Source organism: Capricornis sumatraensis, chromosome 19, assembly GCF_032405125.1.
Source record: "Capricornis sumatraensis isolate serow.1 chromosome 19, serow.2, whole genome shotgun sequence".
NCBI lineage: Eukaryota > Metazoa > Chordata > Mammalia > Artiodactyla > Bovidae > Capricornis > Capricornis sumatraensis.
Genome location: NC_091087.1, coordinates 63,847,361 through 63,865,717, shown reverse-complemented (window position 1 = coordinate 63,865,717; position 18,357 = coordinate 63,847,361). Strand labels below are relative to the sequence as shown.

The following is an 18,357-nucleotide window of genomic DNA, read 5'->3' as shown; positions in this document are numbered from 1 at the left end:
TCTGTAGCAAACTTCTTTATTACACATCACATGAAAACAAACCTGGGACTTAGAAAACTCCACCACATTATAACTGACATTATTGAGGAGCGCCAGTGAGTAAACACCCAAGCCAGCATCTTTAGTTCTCCAAATCTGATCAAGGAGTTGAGCAAGTTCCAGAACTCTGCCTGCAGTGTCCACTGCTATTAATACGTTTCCATCACCTCGGAGTGTTTCCAGGACATTTGCTAGAAAACAAGAATGTAAAATCCCAACAGGACATATCAATGTCTTGCTGTAAGAATAAAGATGACTTTTATCTTCATGTTTTCACTATTAAGACTATGGTTTATAACAATGCCATTAACTCCATTTTTTTAATTGAAAAATTATAAATCATGGTTTCTAACCCTTTCCACCCATAGTACACACAGATAATGACATTTGTATAATGTATCGGGAAAATTCGGCTAACAAGCCAAATGCAATCAGCTTTGTGTTTCCAGGTCACTCTGGTCTCACCTGCTTCACCTCACCTCTCACCTCCATGAATTTCATTATGAAACATAATTCCAAAATTTATACACACACACTTATACTTTAATACATACATGCTTTATATGTATGGATGCCTATAGAATAAAAGACAAATTAACATTCTTTCTTACAATAAAAGACTTTCTAGATGAAAATCTGCTTGGAATTATTTAGTCAAATCAAACTCTAGCAAAAATAAATAACAACAACAAAAATCCAAGAATTGAAAATCATCTTAGAGTAACATAGTATATGTCATACTTTTTAAGTAGATAAATGAAGGTGGTGGTTTCAAACATGTTGAAACTGGAATCCGATTTACCCTGTTGAATTCCAATGCAGCTTACAAAAACAGAATAAAAGATAAAAGGGCTCAAGCCAGAGCAGAAGCAACCAGGGATGGCCTGGATGCATCTCTTTAGAACCAAGACTACTGTATTAGAGTATAAAACACCCAAACACCAAAGTCACAGACTATGCACACCCTCATTTATCTCCTTCATTCATTTTTCTGAGTATAAGTGTTTTTCTAGTATTTATATGAGATCTTTATATGTTGTGATGTTCGCTAGACATCAAAATATGTTGTCTGACATTCAATGAGGCCAAGGAAAGCTAGCTATGTGCTGAATAACAGGAAGAAACCAACCTTTATACCTATTCTAGGAAAGTTAAATTCAAACCAACAAAAGCATCTTTTTGTAAAAATACTGACATGGTTACAAAATATTCTTTCAAAAATACTAGAGTTAGCCAATCTCTTATGACAAGAAAAATGTCCAACAGTCATTATACTACCATGCACCTCCACAGCTCTGTAGAAAGGATCATAAGCAATACATACTCAGAAGCTGCTCGTCTCTTTGTTTTCTCCTGGGCTGCACATAAGTAGCATTAAATGAGTCTGTGATAAGTAAGGAGGGTCTGCTTAGCATTTCCAGGGAACATCCATTTAAGTGGCTATAAGGAAGTTGAAGAACAGGAATACTTTGTATCACTTCAAATAAACAACAGCTTTTCTTACCAAAAATAAAAAAACCTTTTTATAAGGTTTTTTTCCTCTTCTAACTATAACAGTTTACATGCTCAGTGATAAGAAAATCTAGTCAATTCAGAAACTAAAAACTAAGCTCTTCCAGAGTACCATCACCCAAAGATAATCGCCATAGTATCTTGGTGCATATCCTTCTAAGTACATATTCTCTATGCATATATCTGTGTATGTATTTCACTAAAGTGGCATCTCATGTAGATGCTTATATATCCAGTTTATACCCTAGTTTTCTCCCATGACATTAAAACCATTTTCTAAGTCTAATTTTTAATAAGTATAAAAGCTTTCTGTGTGTTTGTACAATAAATATTTGGTCATTTCCCTTTATTGATATTTAGGTTACTTTTCTTTGTCATTATAAATACTCTCAAAGAAAACTTTTGCAAAAAGCTTCTGTTGCATTTCTAATTGTTTCTTTAGGACACATTCCTAGAAATGTTTTTACTAAAATATACAAATTGCTAAATGGCTTTCCAGAAAGGTTTGACCCTTCTGAGAAAGCTCTCCCTTTTCCAGAAAGGTTCAAACAGAAACAATGACCAACTCATGAAATAATTCCCAGAAGAACATTACCATTTAAAAGCAATTTTAATGGTATTTAATTTTAAAAAATCATTATTTAAATTTTCTATTTTTTGACTTTATAACTTTTGTCCATTTTGCAACTGGTAGCTTTCTGATTGATTAATACCTGGTCTTATAAATAAGTCTTTGATCAACTTTATGGAAACATTTTCCCTAGTTTATAGGTCTTTTAATGTAGGTCTTTTAAAATTGTTTTATTTGTTTATTTTTGGCTCTGCTGGGTCTGCACTGTTGCACGGGCTTTCTTCCTCTAGGTGCGGCAGTGGGGCTCCTCTCTGATTGCAGTGCACAGGTTCTCACTGCTATGGCTTCTCTTTGCTGCGGAGCACAGGCTCTAGGGCACATGAGCTTCAGTAGCTGCGAGAAGTGGGCTCAGTAGTTGCAGCTCCTAGGCTCTAGGGCACAGGCTCAATAGCTGTGGTACACGGGCTTAGGTGCTCCATGGCCTGTGGGATCTTCCCGAATCAGGGATTGAACCTGTGTCTCCTAATTGGCAGGCAGATTCTTTACACTGAGCCACCAGGGAGGCCCTGACTTAGTTTATTGTTTCAGGCATTTTGAACGTGTATGTAATCAAATGTAGCAGAGTCTTTCTTTTTTGTTTATAACTTAGTCCATTTCCTTTCTGCTTACTGAAGTCTTCCAAATCAAGAGATCAGACTCACCAGTATTGTTTCCTTTTCTAATTAATTCTAATCCACCTGAAATTTATCTTATTAAGTGATAAAAAGGACATAAAATGAGCTTTTTCCCAAAATGTTTGAATATCATTCACTCAAATACCCGTCTTTTCTCATTAACCTGTAATTACAAGAGCCTAAAATTCAACATATTAGCCTTAAATGTTTCTTAATATGATACAAAAGATCTTAAGGATACTATATACTAATATAAAAGTTATGTACTTAATGTACAAAAATTACAAAAGAAATGCTGTAAGTACAAAATGAAGTTTTCAAATGAAACTATTGTGTCCCCTTTTAAGTTGACTTCCCTGATAGCTCAGTTGGTAAAGAATCCACCTGCAATGCAGGAGACTCCAGTTCAATTCCTGGGTCGGGAAGATCCGCTAGAGAAGGGGTAGGCTACCTACTCTTCTAAAGGGAGTCTGACTTTAAATCATTATATTAGATGGTATTCATGAATTTTATCAAAAAATTTTTAAAAACCCACCCACAAAGTTCCTCTAAATAACAAGTCAAGAATATATAAAATATAATTTGATGCATAAAAATTAATCTCCTATGCAACATCTCCAGAGAGATACTTCTTTTATAGAGTAGATATCTACATGTAAATTTCAAAACAGTATCTTATATCTCATATCAAACTTTTTCCTTACAATGCAAATAATTCAAGTAACTTTGAAAATATTCACTACTTGGTACTTTTAAATTGCCCTAGATTTCTAGTTTAAAGAAAACTGTTTTTAAATTTCCCTCCAAACAATGAAACAAGACCAGCATTTCCATTAGCTTTTATCTTGATATACCTACATCTCCCTCTTGTGGTTGAAGTCAACTGCATAAACAATTTCTTCTTCTCCATCTTTGACTATTTTCCATATTGTTCCACCTATCATATGACCAGCTGGCAGAGGTGTGATAGACAAGCCATGTCCTTTGCCTAGGTCAACAAGATAATGACAATACTCAGATTTCTTATTACAAGTCTAAAGAAAGGTTATTTATTATTAGCTATTCTCTAATAAGTAACATGTGCAATGATACAAAATTCAAAAGTAAGAAGGCATCAGTGAAATGCAAGTCTCACCCTCCAGTCCCCCAGCTACCTCATACCTTCATGGAGGCACGCTTATAATTTCATCATGCCTCTGTACATAATATTTGTGCTTGAAAAATAAAAGGCTAGAGATTGCCACTACTATTCAATAACTTAGTATGAGCTAATAAACTTTACTATTCATATTGTGCACATAAATTATGAAGTGTTTCCATCTTCGCTAACCTCTAAATTGACAATTCAAATCTCATTATGGTAAAGAATGTATCCTATAGAAAACTAAGTACCAGCCAAACTGCTGAGACCATTGTTACTTCTGGCTAAACTTCAGAGTCCACTTGTACACCATTTTTTCGTATTTATGGTACCAAATTTATGAAAATATTTAAATAGTTCTCTCTGTTGCTGCTGCTGCTGCTAAGTCACTTCAGTCATGTCCGACTCTGTGTGACCCCATAGACAGTAGCCCACCAGGCTCCCCCATCCCTGGGATTCTCCAGGCAAGAACGTGGGTTGCCATGTCCTTCTCTACAGATGATAAATGTATATTTAGGGACATATATATATATATATATATATATATGACTTCCTAATTAAATGACAAATTTTTTTCATCTTCTAGAATTCAGTCATGTTCTACTCTGTGCTGCCAGAGCACTTCATTTACTTCCATCACTCCATTTAGTCATCTGAGCTACTTTTTCTCCTCAACCTCACTGTGAGCTCTTTGAACGAGAATCTGACCATGTTACCTTTGTGCATTATATACAGTAATCACTAAGTAAGTCTTCCTAAATTAAATGTGAAAAGGAGGCCTGAGCTGTTACATTTTATTAAAATTTAGCCTGGAATATTTTAAAATTCAGATGATTTTGGGGAAGTTCACAGTTCCCTCTGAAAAAAATGCTAATTTTTTATTCTTCAGACAATAGTGCCTATAATTTTTACTACAAATTTCCCTTGTACTTTTCAGTAGTTCAAACACCATTTGCCCAATTATTTGCTACTGGAAACATGTTTTACCTTTCAAATTCACAATCTGAGAGAATTTTAACTGTTGTATCTTATCAAAGGCTGCATCCACATCATCTAGGGTAAAGAGTGTAAAATCTTCTGTATTGTGTCGGGACTAAAAAAAATAATAATACAAATAAAAGGTTAAAAATGATCACTGCAGGGGTGTTAAAACAGGTTTTTTTTTAAAATTGCTTAAATTACCTGATAAAGGTCATACATGAACATCTGTCCCATTTTATAAACGGGAATGGTTGCATAGATGGCGCAGTTCAGACCCAACTTTCCAACAGCATAGGGGAGGGCGCCAAGATGGAGGGGGTCAGGATGAGACAACAAGACCGCATCGATCTGGTGAACGTGCCTAGAACACAAGCAAGACGACTGTTACTGAGTCTTGTTCCTAAAGGAACAGGCAGGATACTCAAAATTAATCTGCCGGTTCTGATTCCTCTCAGTATTATGAGCTGAAGACTATGATGGGGTAAAAGAGTGAAAGTGAAATCACTCAGTCATGTCCGACTCTGAGACCCCATGTTCAACTGAGAGCTAAAATTACGCTACCTATGAATTTCAGTTAGTACTACCCCTGTCCTACATAGAGATCAAAACTGGTATGAGTTGCACGTAAATATATAGTGTCTAGACATGTTTTTTCAAAAAAGGAAGGAAAACAGTAGACACCACATATAAACTGATTTCAAGCGGCTATCTCATATACTATTAAAGTTCAAGAACTCAGCATTTAAGAAATTGTTAAGAAAAGGACATTTAAAAGGCCACATATTTATTATGGATTTTTGTCTCAGCTTTTTAGCATAATGACAGTATATTCATGATAGTGTAACTTTAGTCAATGAATAATATATTCTCATTAACAAAAGAAATAAAAAAATTTTTTGCTCTAAGTTCTTATTCAGTTTTTTCAATATTTAAGTTCTCATCCATTCCATAATTAGTACAATACTGCTAACACAACTAAGTTTTTCTTTGATGGATTAAATCCTTTTGAATCTCATGGGCTTTATTCTAAGCACCAATTCTCAAATGTCTAAGCATCAAAAGATTAAAAGAAAATAAGCTAATTTGATCTGACTCCAGAACTTTTACAAGTACAGCTTTCCTCTCTTCAAATTCTTACAAATTTAATTTTGCTCTTTTCTAAAATTAGGGTGCAAAAATTTCTATTGAGATCCATTGATCAAGTAACAATTAACTTAAGATTTTGCTGACATTCAATAAACACAGCTTACAAGTCAATCAAAACTACGCAAATAAAAAGTCATTTTTTGGTTCCTCAGTTTAAATAAAACTGTTTTACTCTCAACTAAATTAGAGCAAAACAGCAAACACTATGTAACATCAAAATAGTATTACAGCATAGAAAAGAGAAGTTGATTTACTAAAAGTGTAGAAATATTAACAGTAACTTACTTCCTCAGGGAATCTATAATATCCATAGAAAAGTGCTCATCCCAGCCACAGTCCAATAAAAATCTAAACTCGTCGACTTGGAGAAGATAGCAAAGAGCAGATTCTTCTTGGACCCCAGAAAGGGTAGTTAATTTGATAATAGATGTCATTTTTTCGGTTCAACAACAACAATCCAAAAGGTTCTTTCAACGGAAATAAAAACATAGTTAAACATAAAAGCAGAGTCATTTTAAAGACCTATTTCCATCATCGTTAAGTGTGAAGGAACACACATAATCTTACACCCTCCTGTATATAGAGCCCTTCAGTGGCCCCCCATTGTGGTTGATGAAAAGTACTAGGTTTTGGAATCAGACTGACCTGTATTGGAATCTATGCTTATATGGTTCTGAGCAGGTCAATTAAATTTTCCCTCACTTATGTATCCTATAAAATATGAATATTAATATATACATTAAAAGGATGTTAGAAGATTTCAAATGATGTATAAATTACCTAGAAGGGAGGCCACCAAGTTTCTCAGTAAATAAATGTAGTGTACTAAACTAGCGAACTTATTCTTCAAGGTGAATTTGCTCCTCCTTTATTTTGCTCTGAGATGGCAGTGATTACATTGCATTACAATGTTATTAGTTTATGTGTCTTTCTCTACTACTAAACCAGTGGTCCTTAAATAAAGGACCGCTTGACAATGTGATAAAAGCTATGGATCTTTCCTGCTCCCCTCAGTCCTTAAAAAAACAAAACGGTCCATATACATGTAGCAATTCACATATTTTTCAGGGAATTTTGTTAAGAAGCCTCGCACTGGAACATGAGCAACTGATCAACAATTGTAGTACCTTACAGTTTGCACTTCCTGAAGAGATTCTGACACATAGTAGGTGTTCAAAACATATCTGATGGAATACAGTTTGGATACTTACTATGTATTTCAAGAAGATACAACATGAAAACATCTATTGGGATTTAGGATCTAGAATTGTGTGCTACTATATAGATGTTTCCTGTGGTCATGTATGGATGTGAGAGTTGGACTGTGAAGAAGGCTGAGCACCGAAGAATTGATGCGTTTGAACTGTGGTGTTGGAGAAGACTCTTGAGAGTCCCTTGGACTGCAAGGAGATCCAACCAGTCCATTCTGAAGGAGATCAGCCCTGGGATTTCTTTGGAAGGAATGATGCTAAAGCTGAAGCTCCAGTACTTTGGCCACCTCATGAGAAGAGTTGACTCACTGGAAAAGACTCTGATGCTGGGAGGGATTGGGAGCAGGAGGAGAAGGGGACGACAGAGGATGAGATGGCTGGATGGCATCACGGACTTGATGGACGTGAGCCTGAGTGAACTCCAGGAGTTGGTGATGGACAGGGAGGCCTGGCGTGCTGCGATTCATGGGGTCGCAAAGAGTCAGACACGACTGAGCAACTGAACTGAACTGATATAGATGTTATTAAAAACATTCATTAGCAAAGCACAACTCCACAGCAAGATTTCAGATCTTAGGTTCTTAAAGTAAATTTGCCTTTTCTGGTTAACTATGCAAGTAAGAGAATTATTCATTCACAGTTATGTATCCTTAGAGTGCTTAGAAGAAAAGGGGATGTTGAAAGATTCAAAAGTTTTCTAAGTTATTAGACCTCCCTCTAATTAATGTGCCTTTTCATTACTGTTAATATTGCTCTATAGCATCTATTATTAAAATTATTATTATGTGAAAAAAAGAGAGAGGTCATTGCACAGCTGATGATCCTTCAACATCTGCCCAAGGTCGTATCAACAAATTAAGGTAAACTGCCCAGCTTTCTTAACAGACTGTCACATCTCCCATCCTTGTTTACTTCGGTCACGGCCAAAGACCCAAGACTCTGAGGTTGTCCATCATCACTGAAGTCCACCTAGTGGGATCAATTCACTACCTCTTCTGCCTTCCAAATCTTTTCAGTATTCCCTCTGAAACCATTACACTCACCGAGAACTTCACCCCTTCTCTGAAGGTTTTCCTCATCTGCAAATCTTCACAGAAACCTAGCTCTTCTCAAATGATTCTGTGTCTCCTCCAGCCTTCTCAAGAGGCCTTTTTTCTCCTGGATTCCCTGCCCTCAAAAGCAGGAAGCATGTGCTCCCTGTTCATCACTGCAGCCTCTAGTGCATGTCTTCTCCTTCCTCCTGGAAACACGAGAGTCCTGCTAAACTCATGCTGCCCAGCCAGCTCGCTGTGAGCCTTTCCTGTCCTTCCTCATTAATGGAGGACTTTAGTTCCTGACTCAGTCTTCCTCTGAGTAGCTTCATTACTGACCTCTTCTCTTCTTGACTTTCTCAACTCCAGTAGTCTTCTTTTCACTTCAGCCACCCGGCACCACAGTCAAAACCATGACCTTATCACGACCTTATCATGACTGCAGCACTTTCAAAATTTCACTTTCAATGATCTCCCCATCTCACTCCCACCTTCCCTACTCTAGAATTCCCACTGCAAAAACCCTTTGGCCTCACTGTATCTCTAATTTACTGACTACTTTTCCACTGTCCATGACCACCTCCTGTCTTCACTCATGTTATATGGATCCATGAGCCATCATGATTATTTTGCAAATACTGAAGTGTTTTGCAGCTCTAGTCCTTCTTTGTACAAGTCTGGCAAAATCCTAACCCTCACTCACTCCAATCATGCACCTTGTCTTTTCTAGCAGCTCAATGCTGCCAGAGGGGGAAAAAGCCAATCACACAACTATGCTATTTGCTCTTTAAATTCATGGCCAAATCTCAAACAGGCACTATGTCCTACCTACCAATCTGATTTTTCCTAGTAGGTTGACTTTCCATCTGAGACCATCATTTCACATCTCTTCTCTGCTCAAGCATCACGCACCCTTCCCTCCACCCTACTCTGTTGATAATCTCACCTCATTCCTCAATTAGAAGACAAAAGTCATCAGACAGTAACTCCACATTTTCCAAATACCATAGCTACTACATTAACCTATCTGCACGTACGCTGTTGTGTCTCCCATCATTCAGAACGAACAGCCCAGCTCTCATTCAAGGCCAATCCTGTGTGTGTGCTCAGAATCCCACTCCTGTTTATCTTCTCCATAACTTCTTCAGTCATCCCCTCCTTCTACGTTATCGATGTACCATTCCCATTAGCATACAAAGATACTCTAGAATTTCTCAACTTAAAAGATCCCTCTCTCAATCCTACAGTCCCCTGGAACTGCTTTATCACTCCTACGCTCTCCATTCACAGCAAAATTTCTCAGAATATTTGTCCACAGACCTGTCTCTACTTTCTTATCTTCCATTCAAACCACTGAATCTGATATCTTTGTCCACCATATCACGAGAAGAGCTTTCATGAAGGTCACTGACAAACCTCTATACAACTGAAGCCAATGGACATTCCTGTGGTCCCAACTTACTGGAAATTGCAGCAGCATTCAACAAAACTAACAGCTCCATCCTCCCAGAAACACCTTCCTCTGCTCCTCTGGGTCAACCCTCTCCTGATTTTCCTTTTATCTAACTGGCCATTCCTCACGCTCCTTAATTAATTCCTCCTTCTCCCCCAATCTCTACACGAGGCAGTGCTTTTCTGCAGGACTTTCTCTTTTCTCTCTAGGTAATCTTCCAGTCTTACAGCTTTAAGATCATCTGGTCTCTGAAGGCATCATCCTTGATCTTTTACTTGTTTTTCACATCTAATCCATCAGTAAATCCTGCCTTTTTACCTCTATTACATTTCTCAAGTATAATAATTTCTCATATATTTCCTTCTATCTCCGGTGTCACCAAGATTTCTAACTAGTCTGAGTTATTGTTTTCCCGACCTCAAATTCATTCTTTCAGAGACATTTTCTGATAAACCTAAAGTCCACCCCCACCTCAGTTACATCCTATAATGTGTGTTTTCCTTCTATTTTTTTCAAAATACATAGTACCCACCTCTATTTGCTGCTTATTTGCTCACTTTGTCCAACCCCTTATCTCCTTTTAACCCCTACATCAGAATAAGGACTCCATGAAAGTAGAGACTTTTGTCTATTTTGATTATAATTATATTCCAGCACCCCTACAGTGCCTAACACATAGTGGTGGACAATAAGTGGTTCTTAAATGAATAAATGAAGATGGCTAGTATTAAATGAGCTTTAATACTGAGCTTTTCCACACCATTAACAGCTGCCTTTTCATTCTCAAGACAAGAACACTGAAGTGGTTTGCCATTCCCTCCTCCAGAGGACCACGTTTTGTCAGAACTCTCCATCATGACCCATCCGTCTTGGGTGACCCTACACAGTATGGCTCATAGTTTCATTGAGTTAGATAAAGCTGTGGTCCATGTGATCAGATTGGTTAGTTGTCTCTGACTGTGGTTTTCATTCAGTCTGCCCTCTGATGGAGAAGGAAAAGAAGCTTACAGAACCTTCCTAATGGGAGAGACTGACTGAGGGGTAAACTGGGGGAAACAGAGGATGAGATGGTTGGATGGCATCACTGACTCAATGGACAAGAGTTTGAGTAAGCTCTGGGAGTTGGTGATGGACAGGGAAGCCTGGCGTACTGCAGTCCATGAGGTCGCCAAGAGTCGGACACGACTGAGCAACTGAACTGAACTGAACAGCTACCTATTTATATGCACCTCCTTTGGTTTGGGAGAGCTCTCTGAACGCAGGACTAGTTTGTTCTATGTTTGTACCCTTACTATATAAGCATGTCTTACACAGTGCATGTTTAACAATCACTGTTGCGAAAACAAACAAACTGAAATTAAAAATACATTGACTTGGTGTGTTCCTATTTTTAAGGTATGAGAAATACACAGATACTAATTCTCTATTTGAAGAAACGCATTTATAAATACAGTTTTAAATAGGACTTCGATCTCCCTGTCAAAAATCTCCGTGTACCAATTATAATAATGGCCTAAGAGAAACCCTTTTCCACCTTAAATCTACTTTACTCTCCCACTTTCTTTATTTAGATTATGACATGAAAATACAAAGCGTCTTACAGATAGAACCGAATGAGCTCATTTATAACTTTTGCAGCCAAACCCAGATTGCAACAGATGAAAAGATATTTTTATTATAACTGCTTATAATATAATAAAGCTGTATCTTTATTAGACAATCTTTACTTACTGGTATCTCAGTTGTATTTGGGATGAAACACCATGAATTCAAAGGAAGACTTCTTTATATATCTAAAAAATAAATAAGAGTCTCATGAATGTGGTATAATGATTTACTTCTGTTTTTAATTTTGGTGTTTAACTTCCATGTCTTCTCCTAAGGTAAAGACAGTGAACAGCAGCAAATACAATAATATATGGTCCTTTAAAAAAAAAATCTTGGAAATAAGATTTTTAAAACTGACATTAATTTATGTTATTGAGAATCATAAAAGAGGTGGGCTCTTAAATTATTCATTATGGACTGGTAGGCCATGGGTAAAAAGAGATAAAGAGAAAAGGTATTCAAAACAAGGGAAAAACATGATCAAAAGCACAAAACAAAAACTTGCCTGGCACAATTTCATGGAATCAAAAAAATGAAAAAGTCTTAATGAATAGAAAAAGGTCAGCTAATGGAAGACCTTAGAAACTTTGGCCCTAATGATAATTGCTAAACAGAGAAGAGGCAACAGAGGCATTTTAAGGTCAATTATCAAGATGACATGATACAGGTAGTTCTGTATTAAAAAAAAAAAAACTAGCTGGTATACATGACTTATTGGATAAAGAAGAAAGAAAATGCAAGATTTTTAAAAAAAAAAAAAGGAGAGTATTTAGCAGCCCACTTCCTCCTTTCAAACTTACTGGTTCTATTTTGAGACTAACTTTCTTTAGCCCCAGACTTCCCTGGTGGCTGAGAAGGTAAAGTGTCTGTCTACAATGCGAGAGACCTGGGTTCAATCCCTGGGTTGGGAAGATTTCCTGGAGAAGGAAATGGCAACCTACTTCAGTACTCTTGCCTTGAAAATCCCATGGACAGAGGAGCTTGGTGCAGGCTACTGTCCATGGGGTCGCAAAGAGTCGGACACGACTGAGTGACTTCACTTTCACTTTTCTTTAGCCCCATGTACCTTATAACTCTATGACACAGAATCCACTGGTTGTTATTTAAGTAACCAAGACTTGAAACTCTACATGTTCGACTGCTTCCTTTACTCCTTGGACTATTAGACTGTTAGCAACTCCTGATTATTTCCCCCTTAGAATGCTTTTGTACATTTATTCTTCTCTTTCCATTCATATTGCAAGCACCCTTACACAGGGTCTCACTACCTTAGAGTTTCTCTTGGCCTGCAGCCTTTCCTTCCTTTACCTCAACATAAACCTAATTGCTGATTAACCTTCCAAAACACCCCTAAAATATGATCCATTGCTGAAAAATCTCTGAAGGCTTCTGTTTAAAAAAACAAAACCTGAATGCCTTAACAGGCAACGGAGGGCGCCAGCAAGCTGCCCTGAGATCACCACTATCACCATCTTAAGGCCCAGCTCAAATCTAACATCATCACTAATCCCTGTATCATTAGTCTAGACTAGAACAGCTCTGTCCAACAAAAATATCATGCAAGCCACAAGCGTAATTAAAATTTTTTCACAGTCACACTGAAGTTTGTGAAGTTCATTTTATTTAACCCAATATTTCTAAAATATCATTTCAACATGCAGTCATTAAGACATTAATGAATTCTGGTACTAACTCATTGTATTTTATGATTACAACACCTCTCAATTCAAACCAACCACAATTTCAAGTGCACAACAGTTACAGGTAGCTAGTGGCTACTGTAATAGCCCAAGTCTAGACTCTAAAATCAATGCTTTGTACTGTGCTTTGCCACTCCTAAAGTGCAAGCTCGCATCATACTATTTTTACATTCACCTCTTAGACTTGATTTTAATGGTATCACCAACCACTTAATCTCCCAGGCTAGAAATTAAGTCACCCTCTGATCACCAAATTGGCTCCCATCAGTTAAACCCTATTTGACATTTCAGAAGTCTCTCTGACATCCTTTATTCTCCTGCCTCAGCGGAGGCACCCATTACCTTACCTGAATGACTGCAATTTCCTCTCATCTAGTTTTTCTGTTCCAAGTTGATTCTCCACAAAGCAATCACAGACCATCCTAAAAAACAAACATCTTCGCGCCTCTTTCTTGTGATTTCCAGCTAACTACTAGGTCTGAACACCTTCCTTGGAAAGCAAGGTCCTTCCCAAGTTTACCTTACTCTCCCTCTTGCTTCACCAACCACCCTTGCACTGCATGCTCAAGGCTGCTTTCTCCTGCTCTCCCTAAGTAAGCCAAAACTTCTCCAGTCTCTGCATCTCTGTACTGTATCCAGGAACGACCTTTTCCTGATTTTAGTACTTTCCTTTTGACCCTTAATGATCCAGTTCAACTGAAAGCTATTTTGGTGTCTCCAAGCCATGTTTTTCATTTTTAGTTAACACAAGTGGGCACAAAGAATGTATGTTCAAAGCATATATGTTGAATGGATGTTAAATGAATGGGAAAAGAGTAAAATGAATCTTTTTTTTTTATCGCCAATGCCAAGCACAAGGCTCAAAGCAACACAAATGTGTACTGAACGGAATGAATCCTCACCATATAAATTCCTTCTAGGCGGGGATTGCTGACCATTTCACCTCATTTATCTGTCACAGCCACTCGTTCTCAATAAGGGCTGCATACGCTGATGACAACAAAGGGGAACCATGCAAAATCTAAGGGAAAACGAAAGAGTCTGGGTTAGCTCTGGAGCTCGAGTGAGAAAAGTCTCCTCTTGGTCAGTTCCGGGAGAGCATTAGTTTCATAAAAGGCTCCAAGAGGCTCTAAAATTAAAAAAAAAAAAAAAAAATCAGAGCACGGGCAATTGATAACGCACGTTCGCCAGGTCACAGGAAGCCAGACCTGCCGGAGTTAAAATTATTCTGACCTCCTGTTTACCACTGAGCATGTATATAGTGATGATGCTGGGAGCGCGCAAAGGCGATACGGGGATCGGGGGAGGGTCCGGGAGTGGGGTTGCGGAGACTGTTTTCAAAAGCATGGTAACGTCTTCAAGGTCTATGGAGTCGATTAACTAAAAAGAACGCCTATTTTGTGCCCAGCAGCCTCGTCGTCTCTCAGTACGAGACGACGGGAAGACCCAGAGGAAGGGGGCTGAGAACAAGTTAGCCAAAAGGCTAAGGAACCGAAGCTGGCGTCGGATTAACTCCTCCAGCATCGAGAGACTGAAAGGGAGGAGGAAAACGGCAGAAAGGAGGGAAGGAGAGCTTGGGAGTGAATCGTAGGAACTGCCACGAAAGACTGGGAGCTTTGGATCCATGGAGAAGTCACTATCTTTCCCTCCCTGAGTACTTCCGCCAGGGACGACCCGGACGGTCGCACCCGAAGCCCTGGGGGGCACGTCCCCGCGCGGAGACCCGGGCGGAGTCGGAGCCGGGCTCTCCCCGAGGGCCGAGACCCCCCTCCCCCATCCAAAGGCGCACAGCTTCCTTCCGCCCCCACTTGCCTCATCAGTCCTCCCCCAACGTGGTCCACTGCCCTTCCCAACCCCCTAATCGAATCCACGTTCAAGAGCGAGAAAAGCTGACGTTGGCTCAGCAGCGCCGGTAACGATCAGCCAGGAGAAGCCCCGCAACGGCCGCCGCCATTTTGAAACTGATGGCGACCCCGCGAAGGCGGGGAGACACGGGGTGATACCATCTTCGGGGGTCGGCGGGGGGAGACAAAACTGGAGGAAGGGGGTGGCGCTTCACCGAGTCTCATCACCTGGGGCCGAAGTTTCACTTCTCAAGGATTTATAACGTGTTGAAGCTAAAATAAATATGAGAGGAGTCGAGCAGTCAAAGGAAGAAGAAATATGATTTCCCGGAGCCACCCCTCTCACGGACCGGACGCGGCTAATGGTGGGTCCCGAGGCCGCCGCTTCCGCCGGCGCGAGTGGCTGCGCTCGCCGCTGTCCTTGGTCGTGGGGTCGTTGTTGGCTCAGAGGCCGCAGGTGGGTCTCGGGTCCAGGGCAGTCGGAGCGGGGACTCTCGCCGTTGTGCAGGCGGGGAGGGTGCACCTCTAGGAAAGCGCTCGGCGGCGGCGTGTGCACCGGGGTTGGGCTGGTCTGGGCCTTCTCGGGGCTGGGACGGCTTCCTGAGACTTCTGGGCGAAGGAGATCGAGAAAGGAAAGGAGCGGACTTTAAGGTGGGAGGCTGCGCTCATGCTTCCCGCCTGGCGCTTTTGGGAAAGCGTATTCTGAGGTTGTCCTAACTGGAAAACATCTTTAGATGTTATGGGACCGGAGGGGAAACCGGCCGGGATCAAAGCTCCCAAACAGGGATCACAGCTCCCGGGCTATACAGCCTGGAAGGGGCAGCTTCTCCGCGAGCATTTCCGATTCGGCCAAGTTTCAGAGTTCTGTCTTCCTCGTTATTCAGGATTGGAAACTAACCTTACTGTCTTTTAAGTCTCAAACCCTCCTGAGCCGCCAAGCCCCCAAATACACACTTTTTTTAAAATGTAGTTTCTAAGAAAGTAATACTTGTTCTTGATTTTTAGAGTGTACATGTCATTCAATCGAGGTTCCGGACCTCAAAGAGTTCAGTTTCTCCTTGCATCCAGAACTGATTTTTTTATAGGTTAAGTCGACACTTTGGATCAATACACATAAATTGCTGTAAGGACTAATGTCTAACCATCCATGTTTTTCCGGTGTGGATTTAGGAGGACTCAAAAAAATCATACCATATACAATTTTCTTTATAGATGTTAAGCGGGAAAAATTGGGTTGAAGAAAAGGTAATAAGGCAAATATTTTATCGTGCTTCACAGATAATGCACTTTTTACAAACTGAAGGTGTATGGCAACCTTTATATGCACTGGGAAACCAAAAAATTCTCATGACTTACTTTATCTCTCTATTCGCTTTATTGCAGGGGTTTGGAATGAAACTTGTAGTATCTCAAGTTATGCTTTCAGTAGGAAAAATAAGATAAGCCAAGAGTAAGATTAATGTACACATTGACCTTTATACTTACTGCAAAAGACAGAAAAGCATGAATAAAGAGCATGGACCAAGGAACCAGACTGCCTGGGTATTAATCCCAGTTCTAGCACTTGCTGCTTCTGTGACCTTAGACGACTTGATTGTCCCTGGACTTCCTCATCTGAAAAAAGTATTCCTGCTTCACTGGGGACATGACATTAGTTAATGCATATATAGTAACGTAAGGATTACATGAATTGGGGATTATGAAAAGCAGTTAAGAACCATGCCTGACAGAGAATGCTCTAAAAGTCAGCTTTTTCCAAAAGTAGGGAGAAAATTTTGGATAATTTTGGTATGATACCAAAATTACCTGAGTTCAGAAGATTAAAAACCATTTAGGTTTTTTTTTTTTTCTTTCTTTCAGGAATACCATAGCTACTCTCAGTTCTGAAGTAGAAGCAAAATTTTTCTTGAGTCTTCATATAAAGAAGACACTAGTAATATGTACAGTGCCCTTGAGGGCACCCGTGTGGATGTCACTCTTTATCCATACCTAGACTTCTCTCATTGAGAAACGGCAATGGCAATGGACCCACTCCAGTACTCTTGCCTGGGAAATCCCATGGACGGAGGCACCTGGTAGGCTGCAGTCCATGGGGTCACTAACAGTCGGACACAATTGAGCGACTTCACTTTAACGGATTGGAGAGGGAAATGGCAACCCACTCCAGCGTTCTTGCCTGGAGAATCCCAGGAACGGGGGAGCCTGGTGGGCTGCTGTCTATGGGGTCACACAGAGTCGGACACAACTGAAGCGACTTAGCAGCAGCAGCAGACTTGTCTCATTAGAGACTGTCCCAGATGCTTCCTGCCCTCCGTCCATCAAATAGAGCCATCTTATGGTCTTGGGCCTGTGACCATGAACCTGTCTACACTCCTCCTCCTATCCCTTCTCAAGGGGATCATTCTAGCTCACTTTCTTTAAAAAATTGTTTATTTTTTAACGGAAGGATAATTGCTTTACAGAATGATGTTGGTTTCTACTAGACATCTAGCTCACTTTTTATGTTCATCAGTCTTTGTCTTTCCAGGTCTTTCCACTTGCAGTGACATATGCAGGACAAATTTTACGTTCCATTTCACTGGTCCCAAAGCCCATTATGAAGTAGTAGATTCTGCAGTTGTAATATGAAATGCCTCTGGGAAAAGGATTTGCCACTCTTCTCTCAGGGATGGAAATAGCTTCCATCATAGTGAAAGTGAAAGTTTCTCAGTCATGTCCAACTCTTCAACCCCATGGATTTTACAGTCCGTGGAATTCTCCAGAACACTGGAGTGGGTAGCCTTTCCCTTCTCCAGGGGATCTTTCCAACCCAGAAATCGAACCAGGGTCTCCTACATTGCAGGTGGATTCTTTACCAACTGAGCAATCAGGGAAATCCATCATGGTGATTGACTCCAACTCTGGGTTCTAAGTGTACAGAATCCTTTTATCTGTCACTCCTACTGCCTTATCTGTAGTCTCTTTGAGAATCTGTATTAAGCAAGAGCCCGTGGGGCGTGGTTATCTTTTCTTGTCAGAGTAAGTTCAGTTCAGTCCCTCAGTCGTGTCCGACTCTTTGCGACCCCATGAATCGCAGCACGCCAGGCCTCCCTGTCCATCACCAACTCCCGGACTTCACTCAGACTCATGTCCATCGAGTCTGTGATGCCATCCAGCCATCTCATCCTCAGTCGTCGCCTTCTCCTCCTGCCCCCAATCCCTCCCAGCATCAGAGTCTTTTCCAGTGAGTCAACTCTTCTCATGAGGTGGCCAAAGTACTGGAGCTTCAGCTTTAGCATCATTCCTTCCAAAGAAATCCCAGGGTTGATCTCCTTCAGAATGGACTGGTTGGATCTCCTTGCAATCCAAAGGACTCTTAAGAGTCTTCTCCAACACCACAGTTCAAAAGCATCAATTCTTCGGCACTCAGCCTTCTTCACAGTCCAACTCTCACATCCATACATGAC

At 40.0% G+C, this 18,357-nt stretch overlaps 1 protein-coding gene across 1 annotated transcript in view; it reads right to left on the bottom strand.

Moving 5' to 3' along the window:
* CPSF2 (cleavage and polyadenylation specific factor 2) overlaps positions 1–14,083 on the bottom strand; it is a 31,080-nt gene extending 16,997 nt beyond the window's left edge. Inside the window, exons 1-8 of the mRNA XM_068991070.1 lie at positions 13,970–14,083; positions 11,491–11,552; positions 6,350–6,531; positions 5,120–5,279; positions 4,925–5,030; positions 3,655–3,784; positions 1,364–1,479; positions 43–230 (exon numbers count right to left, since the gene is read on the bottom strand). Coding sequence (XP_068847171.1) covers positions 43–230; positions 1,364–1,479; positions 3,655–3,784; positions 4,925–5,030; positions 5,120–5,279; positions 6,350–6,498 — 849 coding nt within the window. The 5' untranslated portion in view covers positions 6,499–6,531; positions 11,491–11,552; positions 13,970–14,083. The remainder of the gene's footprint in view (positions 1–42; positions 231–1,363; positions 1,480–3,654; positions 3,785–4,924; positions 5,031–5,119; positions 5,280–6,349; positions 6,532–11,490; positions 11,553–13,969) is intronic.
* Between the last annotated feature and the right edge of the window lie 4,274 nt (positions 14,084–18,357).